This window comes from Carcharodon carcharias, chromosome 22, assembly GCF_017639515.1.
Source record: "Carcharodon carcharias isolate sCarCar2 chromosome 22, sCarCar2.pri, whole genome shotgun sequence".
Classification (NCBI taxonomy): Eukaryota; Metazoa; Chordata; class Chondrichthyes; order Lamniformes; family Lamnidae; genus Carcharodon; species Carcharodon carcharias.
In genome coordinates this window covers 39679782-39692949 of record NC_054488.1, presented here as the reverse complement: position 1 = coordinate 39692949, position 13168 = coordinate 39679782, and the positions used below count along the sequence as shown (strand labels likewise).

Here is a 13168-nt window from a genome sequence, read left to right as displayed (position 1 = left end):
TTTAAAACTGCGAGACATCAGGAGAGAGGTTAAAACAGCGAGACATCGGGAGAGAGGTTAAAACAGCGAGGCATCGAGAGAGAGAGGTTAAAACAGCGAGGCATCGGGAGAGAGGTTAAAACAGCGAGACATCGGGAGAGAGTGTTTAAAGCAGCGAGACATCGGGAGAGAGTGTTGAAAGCAGCGTGACATCGGGAGAGAGGTGTTAAAACAGCGAGACATCGGGATAGAGAGGTTAAAACAGCGAGACATCGGGAGAGAGGTTAAAACAGCGAGACATCGGGAGAGAGGTTAAAACAGCGAGGCATCGGGAGAGAGAGGTTAAAACAGCAAGATATCGGGAGAGAGAGGTTAAGACAGCGAGACATCGGGAGAGAGGGGTTAAAACAGCGAGACATCGGGAGAGAGAGGTTAAAACAGCGAGACATCGGGAGAGAGAGGTTAAAACAGCGAGACATTGAGAGAGAGGTTAAAACAGCGAGACATCGGGAGAGAGAGGTTAAATCAGCAAGACGTCGGGAGAGAGAGGTAAAAACAGCGAGACGTCGGGAGAGCGGGGTTAAAACAGCGAGACGTCGGGAGAGAGAGGTTAAAACAGCGAGACATCGGGAGAGAGAGGTTAAAACAGCGAGACATCGGGAGAGAGAGGTTAAAACAGCGAGACATCGGGAGAGAGAGGTTAAAACAGCGAGACATCGGGAGAGAGAGGTTAAAACAGCGAGACATCGGGAGAGAGAGGTTAAAACAGCGAGACATCGGGAGAGAGTTTAAAACAGCGAGACATCGGGAGAGAGTTTAAAACAGCGAGACATCGGGAGAGAGGTTAAAACAGTGAGACATTGCGAGAGAGAGGTTAAAACAGCGAGACATCTGGAGAGAGAGTTTAAAGCAGCGAGGCATTGGGAGGGAGGTTCAAACAGCGAGACATCGAGAGAGAGGTTAAAACAGCGAGACATCGGGAGAGAGAGCTTAAAACTGTGAGACATCGGGAGAGAGTTGAAAACTGCGAGACATCGGGAGAGAGTTTAAAACAGCAAGACATCGAGAGAGAGGTTAAAACAGCGAGACATCGGGAGAGAGGTTAAAACAGCGAGGCATCGGGAGAGAGAGGTTAAAACAGTGAGGCATCGGGAGAGAGGTGAAAACAGCGAGACATCGGGAGAGAGGGTTTAAAACAGCGAGACATCGGGAGACGGGTTAAAACAGCGAGACTTCGGGAGAGAGAGGTTAAAACAGCGAGACATCGGGAGAGAGGTTAAAACAGCGAAACATCGGGGAGAGTGTTTAAAGCAGCGAGACATCGGGAGAGAGTGTTTAAAGCAGCGAGACATCGGGAGAGAGGTTAATGCAGCGAGATATCAGGAGAGAGGTTAAAACAGCGAGGCATTGGGAGAGAGAGGTTAAAACAGCGAGGCATCGTGAGAGAGGTTAAAACAGCGAGACATCGGGAGAGAGGTTAAAGCAGCGAGGCATCGGGAGAGAGGTTAAAACAGCGAGACATCGGAAAAGAGAACTTAAAACTGCAAGACATCGGGAGAGAGTTTAAAACTGCGAGACATCGGGAGAGAGGTTAAAACAGCGAGACATCGGCAGAGAGGTTAAAACAGCAAGGCATCGGGAGAGAGAGGTTAAAACAGCGAGGCATCGGGAGAGAGGTTAAAACAGCGAGACATCGGGAGAGAGTGTTTAAAGCAGCGAGACATCTGGAGAGAGTGTTTAAAGCAGCGAGACTTCGGGAGAGAGTGTTGAAAGCAGCGTGACATCGGGAGAGAGGGTTTAAAACAGCGAGACATCGGGAGACGGGTTAAAACAGCGAGACTTCGGGAGAGAGAGGTTAAAACAGCGAGACATCGGGAGAGAGGTTAAAACAGCGAAACATCGGGGAGAGTGTTTAAAGCAGCGAGACATCGGGAGAGAGTGTTTAAAGCAGCGAGACATCGGGAGAGAGGTTAATGCAGCGAGATATCAGGAGAGAGGTTAAAACAGCGAGGCATTGGGAGAGAGAGGTTAAAACAGCGAGGCATCGTGAGAGAGGTTAAAACAGCGAGACATCGGGAGAGAGGTTAAAGCAGCGAGGCATCGGGAGAGAGGTTAAAACAGCGAGACATCGGAAAAGAGAACTTAAAACTGCAAGACATCGGGAGAGAGTTTAAAACTGCGAGACATCGGGAGAGAGGTTAAAACAGCGAGACATCGGCAGAGAGGTTAAAACAGCAAGGCATCGGGAGAGAGAGGTTAAAACAGCGAGGCATCGGGAGAGAGGTTAAAACAGCGAGACATCGGGAGAGAGTGTTTAAAGCAGCGAGACATCTGGAGAGAGTGTTTAAAGCAGCGAGACTTCGGGAGAGAGTGTTGAAAGCAGCGTGACATCGGGAGAGAGGTGTTAAAACAGCGAGACATCGGGATAGAGAGGTTAAAACAGCGAGACATCGGGAGAGAGGTTAAAACAGCGAGACATCGGGAGAGAGGTTAAAACAGCGAGGCATCGGGAGAGAGAGGTTAAAACAGCAAGATATCGGGAAAGAGAGGTTAAAACAGCGAGACATCGGCAGAGAGGGGTTAAAACAGCGAGACATCGGGAGAGAGAGGTTAAAACAGCGAGACATCGGGAGAGAGAGGTTAAAACAGCAAGACGTCGGGAGAGAGGTAAAAACAGCGAGACGTCGGGAGAGCGGGGTTAAAACAGCGAGACGTCGGGAGAAGGGGGTTAAAACAGCGATACATCGCGAGAGAGAGGTTAAAACAGCGAGACATCGGGAGAGAGAGGTTAAATCAGCGAGACATCGGGGGAGAGGTTAAAACAGCGAGACATCGGGAGAGAGGTTAAAACAGCGAGGCATCGGGAGAGAGTTTAAAACAGCGAGACATCGGGAGAGAGGTTAAAACAGCGAGACATCAGGAGAGAGGCTAAAACAGCGAGATATCGGGAGAGAGGTTAAAACAGCGAGACATCGGGAGAGAGGCTAAAACAGTGAGACATCGGGAGAGAGAGGTTAAAACAGCGAGACATCGGGAGAGAGGTTAAAGCAGCGAGACATCGGGAGAGAGGTTAAAGCAGCGAAACATCGGGAGAGAGGTTAAAACAGCGAGACATCGGGAGAGAGGTTAAAACAGCGAAACATCGGGAGAGAGAGGTTAAAACAGCGAGACATCGGGAGAGAGAGGTCAAAACTGCGAGACATCGGGAGAGAGGTTAAAACAGCGAGACATCGGGAGAGAGGTGTTAAAACAGTGAGTCATCGGGAGAGAGGTGTTAAAAAAGCGAGACATCTGGAGAGAGGTGTTAAAACAGCGAGACATCGGGAGAGAGGTTAAAACAGTGAGACATCGGGAGAGAGGTTAAAACAGCGAGACATCGGAAGAGAGAGCTTAAAACTGCAAGACATCGGGAGAGAGTTTAAAACTGCGAGACATCGGGAGAGAGGTTAAAACAGCGAGACATCGGAAGAGAGAGCTTAAAACTGCAAGACATCGGGAGAGAGTTTAAAACTGCGAGACATCGGGAGAGAGGTTAAAACAGCGAGACATCGGGAGAGAGGTTAAAACAGCGAGGCATCGGGAGAGAGGTTAAAACAGCGAGGCATCGGGAGAGAGGTTAAAACAGCGAGACATCGGGAGAGAGTGTTTAAAGCAGCGAGGCATCGGGAGAGAGGTGTTAAAACAGCGAGACATCGGGATAGAGAGGTTAAAACAGCGAGACATCGGGAGAGAGGTTAAAACAGTGAGACATCGGCAGAGATGTTAAAACAGCGAGGTATCGGGAGAGAGTGTTTAAAACAGCGAGACATCGGGAGAGAGAGATTAAAGCAGCGAGACATCAGGAGAGTGTGTTTAAAGCAGCGAGACATCTGGAGAGAGAGTTTAAAGCAGCGAGACATCGGGAGAGAGAGTTTAAAGCAGCGAGGCATTGGGAGGGAGGTTAAAGCAGCGAGACATCGAGAGGGAAGTTAAAACAGCGAGGCATCGGGAGAGAGAGGTTAAAACAGCGAGGAATCGGGAGAGAGGTTAAAACAGCGAGACATCGGAAGAGAGGTTAAAACAGTGAGACATCGGCAGAGATGTTAAAACAGCGAGACATCGGGAGAGAGTGTTTAAAGCAGCGAGACATCGGGAGAGAGAGATTAAAGCAGCGAGACATCGGGAGAGTGTGTTTAAAGCAGCGAGACATCTGGAGAGAGAGTTTAAAGCAGCGAGACATCGGGAGAGAGAGTTTAAAGCAGCGAGGCATTGGGAGGGAGGTTAAAGCAGCAAGACATCGAGAGGGAAGTTAAAACAGCGAGACATCGGGAGAGAGGTTAAAACAGCGAGGCATCGGGAGAGAGGTTAAAACAGCGAGACATCGGAAGAGAGAGCTTAAAACTGCAAGACATCGGGAGAGAGTTTAAAACAGCGAGACATCGGGAGAGAGGTTAAAACAGCGAGACATCGGGAGAGTGGTTAAAACAGCGAAACATCGGGAGAGGGGTGTTAAAACAGCGAGACATCGGGAGAGAGGTGTTAAAACAGCGAGACATCAGGATAGAGAGGTTAAAACAGCGAGACATCGGGAGAGAGGTTAAAACAGCGAGGCATCAGGAGAGAGAGGTTAAAACAGCGAGGCATCGGGAGAGAGGTTAAAACAGTGACACATCGGGAGAGAGTGTTTAAAGCAGCGAGACATCGGGAGAGAGGTGTTAAAACAGCGAGACATCGGGATAGAGAGGTTAAAACAGCGAGACATCGGGAGAGAGGTTAAAACAGTGAGACATCGGCAGAGATGTTAAAACAGCGAGATATCGGGAGAGAGTGTTTAAAGCAGCGAGACATCGGGAGAGAGAGATTAAAGCAGCGAGACATCGGGAGAGTGTGTTTAAAGCAGCGAGACATCTGGAGAGAGAGTTTAAAGCAGCGAGACATCGGGAGAGAGAGTTTAAAGCAGCGAGGCATTGGGAGGGAGGTTAAAGCAGCGAGACATCGAGAGGGAAGTTAAAACAGCGAGGCATCGGGAGAGAGAGGTTAAAACAGCGAGGCATCGGGAGAGAGGTTAAAACAGCGAGACATCGGGAGAGAGTGTTTAAAGCAGCGAGACATCGGGAGAGAGGTGTTAAAACAGCGAGACATCGGGATAGAGAGGTTAAAACAGCGAGACATCGGGAGAGAGGTTAAAACAGCGAGACATTGGGAGAGAGGTTAAAACAGCGAGGCATCGGGAGAGAGAGGTTAAAACAGCGAGGCATCGGGAGAGAGGTTAAAACAGCGAGACTTCAGGAGAGAGGTTAAAACAGCGAGACTTCGGGAGAGAGGTTAAAACAGCGAGACTTCGGGAGAGAGGTTAAAACAGCGAGGCATCGGGAGAGAGAGGTTAAAACAGCGAGGCATCGGGAGAGCGGTTAAAACAGCGAGACACATGGAGAGAGTGTTTAAAGCAGTGAGACATCGGGAGAGAGTGTTTAAAGCAGCGAGACATCGGGAGAGAGAGTTTAAAACAGCGAGACATCGGGAGAGAGAGTTTAAAGCAGCGAGACATCTGGAGAGAGAGTTTAAAGCAGCGAGACATCGGGAGAGGTTAAAACAGCGAGACATCGGGAGAGAGAGGTTAAAACAGCGAGACATCGGGAGAGAGGGGTTAAAACAGCGAGACATCCGGAGAGTTTAAAACAGCGAGACATCGGGAGTAAGAGGTTAAAACAGTGAGACATCGGTAGAGAGATTAAAACAGCGAGACATCGGGAGAGAGGGGTTAAAACAGCGAGACATTGGAAGGGAGGTTAAAACAGCAAGCCTTTATTAGCCGAGGCATAGATTACAAGAGCAGGGAGGTTATGCTGGAATTGTATAAAACGCTGCTTAGGCCACAACAGGAGTACTGCCTGCAGCTCTGGTCACCACATTATAGGAAGGATGTGATTGCACTGGAGAGATTGCAGAGGAGATTTACCAGGATGCTGCCTGGGCTGGAGAGTCTGAGCTATGAGGAAAGATTGAAAGGGCTGTTTTTCTTGGAGCAGCGAAGGTTGAGAGGGGACCTAATAGAGGTGTAGAAGATTATGAGGAACATAGATAGGGTGGATAGGAAGGCACTTTTTCTATTAGTAGAGGGGTCAATAACCAGGGGGCATTTAAGGTAAGAGGTGGGAGTCTAAGAGGAGAGTGGAGGATAAATTTTCTCACTCAGAGGGTGGTGGGAGTCCGGAACTCACTGCCTTAAATGGTGGTTGAGTCAGAAACTCTCGTAACATTTGAGAAGTATTTAGATATTCACTTGCATTGCCATAGCCTCCAGGGCTATGGGCCAAGTGCTGGAAAATGGGATTAGTGTCGTCAGATCTTTGTTGACTGGCACAAACACGATAGGCTGAATGGCCTCCTTCTATGCTGTGAAGGTCTATGAGTATAGCTCTTGACAGTGCAGCACTCTCTTAGTTCTGCCTTAGACTCTCAGTTGAGATAATGCATTCAAGTCTTGGGGTTTGAACCCCAATGGTTTTCTCATTCGGAGGTGGAAGTGCTACTGCTGAGCCACTGCTGACACTTACTATATAAACACAAGGGCTTTTTCTTAGCTCTGTCATTTCAGGCATTGTACCCGAGTAGCTGTACTTAATTTGTGGAGAGTGTGTTGCAGCTGTGCCCGATCCTCTTGTCTTCCAGTTTGAGTTCACAAGTTGAGAGAGTGTCCCTCCCCACAGCCAACCTTGTCTTTGCTGAGATTGGTTAACTGCACTAATTTTTGTTTGATCGCTTTGCTCTTATAACTTCAAACCAGTAGAAGCTATCCTTTGTTGCAGTTAGTAACAATTTATTGTATTTTTCAGCTTCTATCTCTTAGAGCTGACAGATTGCATTCTTCAGGATATCTCTGTCTGCATTACTCACCTACTAAAGGATGAGCAGGATGTACAGTTTCAGTGCCTAATTGGAGAAATCAAGGTAAACTCCCGACTTTTGCTGGAGGTTAAAAGAAATTCCAGAAAATCACAATTAAATTCTCGTGAACAATTGCAGTGATTATGTCTTTGAATATAGATTTCGAGGTGCTGTACGATGTTGTTCAGTTCGCCGCAAGTATACTTTTAAATGGGAATCATTTGACTTTGCAGATCCTGTTTACACAGCAGCTATGGGTGTTTGATCTTTGCGGCTATTGTCAATTAAAGTGCACCTTATAAATATGATAGAATAACAGTTCCATTTCCTCATGACTGTTTATATAGACCATCTACAAAATCAAAAGGTTTCAAATTATGGTCCTGTCAGTGGTCTGATTTAAGTCCTCATTTGTTTTCGTCCGTGCAGTACAACTAGGCATATGCGTCAGAGTGTAATTTCATACTGTCTGATTCTTGCAGTGCTTGAGGGAAGGAAGGTACTTTGCAAACGCTGAGGAAGATTGAAAATGTTAAACATTCTATTGATCAAATGTGACACTTTTGGGAAGGTATATGGAGCGGATCATTTGATTACATCATCATATGACAACCAGGCAATTTAACTCCATTTAAACAGGTTTCTGTGGGAATCAGCTCCCAGCAAATCATTTATTTCCAACTTGTTCTGCTCTGTCTGCACAACTCTCATACAATTTGCAAAATCAGTGCACTGGTTTCAAATATGCACTTAACTTTTAAAATTGTGCAAACAATTGCATCCTTCTCAAAAAAAAATACACTGCTTGTAGAGGGCGGTGGTGAAATGAAAACCATATGTACTATCAATCTGAAATTTAAACAAGAAGAACCAGAAATAAACAGTAGGCACATCCTTCACTCATTTTCACTCTAGTTTTTTGGCCAATTATTTTAAGTCTGTGACCTCTGGTTACTGACCCATTTTCAGAGGAAATTGTTTCTCTCAACTTGCTCTGTCAACATCCCTCGTAATTTTGAATACCTCTATTTGGTCCCTTAACCTTATCTGCCTCAAGGAGACCAATTCTGGCTTCTGAAATCTCCCCACATAACCGAAGTCTCGCATTCCTCTGCAGCCTCTCCAAGGCCTTAACATCCTTCTTAAATTGTGATGCCCAAAATGGTACACACGACTCCAGCTGGGACCTGACCAGTGATTTATAAAAGTTTAAATTGTAAGTGGAGAAGGGCAGAAAAAAAAATAGATTGAGGGTGATTCACACTCTGTTAGCAGCTGTTTATAATAATAAAAATGCCTATTTTGTAGTTGTACGAAGTATTCAGTAATTCCCGAGTGGGTAAATGAATGATGTGCTTTCTTTAAGATTCTGGATATAGCGAGACTGAGTGTGGAACAGAAACCAGTTGAAAAACTTACCGTCTTCAATATTTCATGGAGAAAGGCCCCTGAAGCAACAGACCAGCTGCACCTGAGCGCTACATTGCAGTGGGCCTATCCTCCAAACACAGCAAGTTGTTTCAAGATATACTGTCGAGAACTAAACTACAACAAAAACCAAAAGGTCGCAGACCCTGAGTTGATTCATGTTGGCAGAACAAATGCGAACCTGTACCGTGTGGTGGATTTAGTACTTCACAGTGCTCCAGTAGGCAAGTCCCATCAAGTGGAGTTTCTAATTCAGCCGGTGACTCAGGCAGGTTTTGCATTACCCCAGTCAGTATGTGGAAGGTTAACTCTAAATTACACCACCCCTCCACAGAATCATTAATGTACAGGAGTATTGCTGTTTGCGAAGATAATAAATTCAGAGTTCTGTTAGTTTGTATTTGTATGTTCATGGCTGGAAGCTACCAGCTGCCATTGGGTTGGGTAACTTTGTTTTTCTGAGGCTAGAGACTTTGCCACCTTGAATCCCACAAGCCTCCAAATCTTTTGCTGCCCTTGTAAATCAAAGGCCCTGTGCGTTGTTGCAGATATTCCTTACTTCAGCGACTAGCTCCTGGTTTGCAACAGCTTCCTCTTTTTGAATCACTTTCCTCCGTTAAAGGTTTTTATTTTTCAAATCCTGTCCTGGGGAGGTGGGTGACATGTTAAATAAAGCAGCTTTGGAATGCAAGTCTTTTTGAACGCCCCTAGCAGCAGCACATCAAAACTCCTAAAGTAAACCTAAATACCATTGATCCTTCCATCCCAGCACCCACAGAAAACATTAAAGAGAAAAGCACACAATTCCTGTAACTGACTGCATCACACACCTTCATAGGATTGATTATATATCCAATCCCAGGCTTCTTTAAAACCAGGCCCCTCAAACCACACCAACAATTTGCATTTATATAGCACCATTAATGTGGAAAAACAATCCTAACTACACTCCAGCAGTAATTTAAGATCTCACTGACTTCAGTAAGAGTTTTTTGAGTCCATAAATCCTTCAAGTTTAATATCTCAGCTGAAATCTGTTAGCCACTAGTGCCGTGGACTCTTGCAGTGGAGTCAGGGCTATAAAATGGTTGTGTTGAAAATGTTTTCTTGGCAGCTTTCTCCCCTCCATCCCCCCCACCCCTTACTCCTTTGTGGCATCTCCCATCTCATTGGTTAAGGGGAAATAACACATTATGAGCCAATCAACAAGCGCAATAATTGACCCTACAGAAACACAAGTGAGAGATTTGTTTTAATAGAAAGTAGCTTTTGGAAGAGCAACAATGTTCGTAAATTAATCCTCGACGGAAAATGAAATTCCTTGGATTGGAAAGACTGGAATTTTTTTAAAAAGAAGCTTGGGGAGGAATTTGGAAAGTTATTGTCATCACAGCCACGGAGTTCTTATGCAGTAATACTGGAGTACTAGACCCTGGAGTAAGGTCTTTGGCTTAGGTTTCCAACACCCATTCCCCACACCTTCCCCATCTCCCCCGCCCCTTGACTGTTCAGCAAAGTGGTGGGGTGGGAGTTGGAAAAAGAAACATTTTAAGAAAGATGTGAATTTATATCGAACCTTTCCCCACCTCAGGGCTCTCACTATCCAGCCAATGAAATACTCTGAAAGTTTAGGCACTAATGCAGGAAAGCAACAGCCAATTTGTGCACAGCAAGTTCCCACAAACAGCAACGTGATAGTGCAGGTCCAGCAAGTAATTAGGAAGGCAGGCGGTATATTAGTCTTTAGTGTGATGGGGTTGGAGTATAAGGCAGTCTTGCTGCAATTGTACAGGGCTTCTGTGAGACCCCATCTGGAGTAGAATTTTTACCTTGGCGGGCAGGCTTGCGCCTGACCCGCTCCAGCGTAAACGTTGGCGAATGTCCCGATGTCAACGCGCAGTTGCGCGATATTTCAATAGGCAGATGCGCATGGGAATTGGCAGCAAGTCCGCCAACAATTAAAAGGCCTGTTAAGGCCATTAAAAAGATAATTAACCTAAATTTTTTGCTGCCTGTCCAACCAGGAAACCTCAAACACGGGTGGGCTGAGGTTTCCAACATCAAATAAAAATAAAGCACAAACTTTTAAATTTCATGTGTGACAGAGTCACAGGCAGGGGCGTGTTTTATAGCATATTAAGAATCTTTATTTGTAATTTTTAAAGCTCTTCACCTCCCTGAGGCAGCTCTGTGCCTCGGAGATTTTCAAGCGCTCGCTCCTGCGTGTGCACGAAGCTCCCCACCCCCCTGCCCTCTGGGCTCGCCCTTCTCCGCCACCCGCACAGGCAGCGCTGCCGTTCATGTTTCACGTTGGAAGACCCGCTGGCATGAAATTGCGGTCCGGCCATGACCGCGGATGGCAGTCAACTTCCTGGCTGCTCCCACCGAGCCCCCCTGACAAGGGAAGAATTCTGCCCCTGGGGTATTGTATGCAATTTTTTATCTCTATACCTAAGGAGGGACATGCTTGCCTTAAAGGAAATGCACCGAAGACTCAATAGATTGATGCCTGGGAATGAGAGGGTTGTCTTATGAAGCGAGATTGCGTAGAATGGGCCTCAATTCTTCAGGGATTAGAAGAATGAGAGGTGATCTCATTGAAACATGTAAAGTTTCGGGTTGGCTTGTTGGGGTGGGTGCTGCAAGACCCTTTTCTCTGGCTGGAGACTCTAGACCTCTAGAGGCATAGGGCGGGATTTTGCGTCCCTGCCCCTTACTGTGATCGCCCAGTCCTGCCGAAAGTCAATGGACTTATAGCTGGGCCACCGCATCCCCCTCTCCCACCCCCGGCGTGTCTCAACTCGGATGGTCCGAACCATTGCCTCAGGATAAGGGCCGTTTAGGACTGAGATGAGAAAAGAATTCCTCACTCCGAGGATGGGGGGGGGGGGGCCTCTGGAATTCTTGGCTGCTGAAAGCCAAGGATGCTCAGAGATTGAATATATTCAAGGCTAAGATTGGTGGATTGTTGGGCATAGGGGAATCGGGGGTACAGAGAATAGGGTGGGTAAGTGCAGTTGGTTTAGAAGCTCAGCCATGATCTTATTGAACGGCGGAGCAGACTTGAATGGCCTTCTCTCCTTTTGCTCGTTTACCTATAAAAAATGCAGGGGAGGAAATAGGCTAAATGTTTCATTCCTTTGCCAGAGTATAGAAGCTCTTTGGAAGGAGTTGGCAGTTTGTGAAGTGAATGCTGATTCACTCTGTATATTTTGAGGGAGCTGGGCTGCTTCATGCTTGGGCCAGAGACAGTGTTGTACGAGTGGAGGGTAACAAATAACATTCCGTGATCAATGGAGTCTCCTGGCCCAGTTTTGACTGCCTTGAGGGATCAGAGAAAAACTTTCCAGGTTATTGCTCCCCCATGATCGGCCTTGAGTTTTTGACTTTGTTGGCTTCTCCCAGGTAATGACATGATACCCAGGCTTTAAAGAGCCTCCTAACCTGCTGCGTAAGCTGTCACAACTATATAGGACTGGCTAGTCAGACCCATTGCAACTTTCCTGGCTGACATTGTGTTCATTAACGAGACAACAGATTTTCCAGGAGGAGGAAAAGATGCTGTTTTTAAACAGATCACATGCCGATTACCTTTGGCTACCACTTTGGAGGCTGGCCACAGTTGTTAATTGCATATCAATTGTATTTAATAATAGTTATGAATGTAATGTTTTATAAGATGGCTGTGTTTTAAACTGTTTCTTTACTTCAAGATAAAATGGGCACGGAAGAGGATTATGTGACCTGTTGCTAGTTCTGCCCAATAACAGGCTTGTGTGACTTGGTTACCATGGAGACCAGGGGCCCAGGTTAAGTGCTATTGAAATCCACATATCAGGTTTAACACCTGAAAACAAAGGTCAGGCCATCTACTGCCTGGACGTGGCAGACTTACTGTCTTAGAGACTTTGCAGAGAGAGAGCGGGTGTGCATTGGAGGGAGACTGAGGGAACCAGCAGCTGCTGTAAGCATAAGGAGAAAAGGCTGTTCTCTCTTAAATACAAGGCAGAATACTGGTGGGAACCTGTCCTCTGGTCACGGAGATGGAGCCTGTACAGATTTGAGGCCAATGGAAGATTTGTACTGGCATGATCAGTGGAAGGAATTACTGGAGTAGGCAATGCTGCTGGTAGTCAATTCGTGATTTCTCACAAGACTGAGGGAGAAGACCTTCAATCACTGGATGTTTCTGTGGAGAGCATGCTGTAACCTATAAACAGTGTAACGTTATTGGCCGGATTAAGAATCTAATAGGGTTATCTTTTCTGTAGTTTAGAGTATTAGTTGCTTAATTTTGATTTTAGCTTTGTTAGTTTGCCACAATTAGAGTTAAAACATGAAATCTTGGGAGATTCCTTTAAATTGGTCACTAGGATTCAAATCTCCTTTTAAAAAAGTTATCAGTCTCTAGGGATTGTAACAAGAGGGCATTTATTGGCATTTCACTTGAGTACATGTGAAGAGACGCTTACTGAAACTGTGGTGGGGGTGAGTTAGGAGGTGTATGCTTGTAAAGTTTAATTCTGTAAATAAACATAAGACTGAGTAAAGAATGGCTCCAGTATTATCCATCACCAACTGTCTTTCTGAAATAGAACCACAGCAATTTTCTACCCCAGCCGAGGCTGAAATGACTCCTTGTGCCACACTCGTCATGAGCAGAAATAGAGATGGGCTTTCAGGAATTGTCAGAAGTTTCACCCAGCCTGAGATTCACCCCTGTTGAGGTACGGGATGGAAGCGAAAGTGCCTTTTCTGTGTTTGTTAATTGATGAGAGATTTGACCCTCCTCACTGATGCCCACTTGCAGTAATAGCTGCTGCTGATTGAGTTTTTTGTACAGTTGCACGCTTCTTCAGGCTACTGGGGCCGTCATTTCATTGCTGCATTTTTA

General features: G+C 46.2%; 1 protein-coding gene across 3 annotated transcripts in view; it reads left to right on the top strand.

Moving 5' to 3' along the window:
- Positions 1–12824, top strand: part of engase (endo-beta-N-acetylglucosaminidase) — a 74002-nt gene extending 61178 nt beyond the window's left edge. For all 3 annotated transcript variants that reach the window (XM_041217456.1, XM_041217457.1, XM_041217455.1), the window contains exons 13-14: positions 6795–6909; positions 8213–12824. In XM_041217456.1, coding sequence (XP_041073390.1) covers positions 6795–6909; positions 8213–8617 — 520 coding nt within the window. In that variant the 3' untranslated portion in view covers positions 8618–12824. The remainder of the gene's footprint in view (positions 1–6794; positions 6910–8212) is intronic.
- The last annotated feature ends 344 nt before the right edge of the window (positions 12825–13168 follow it).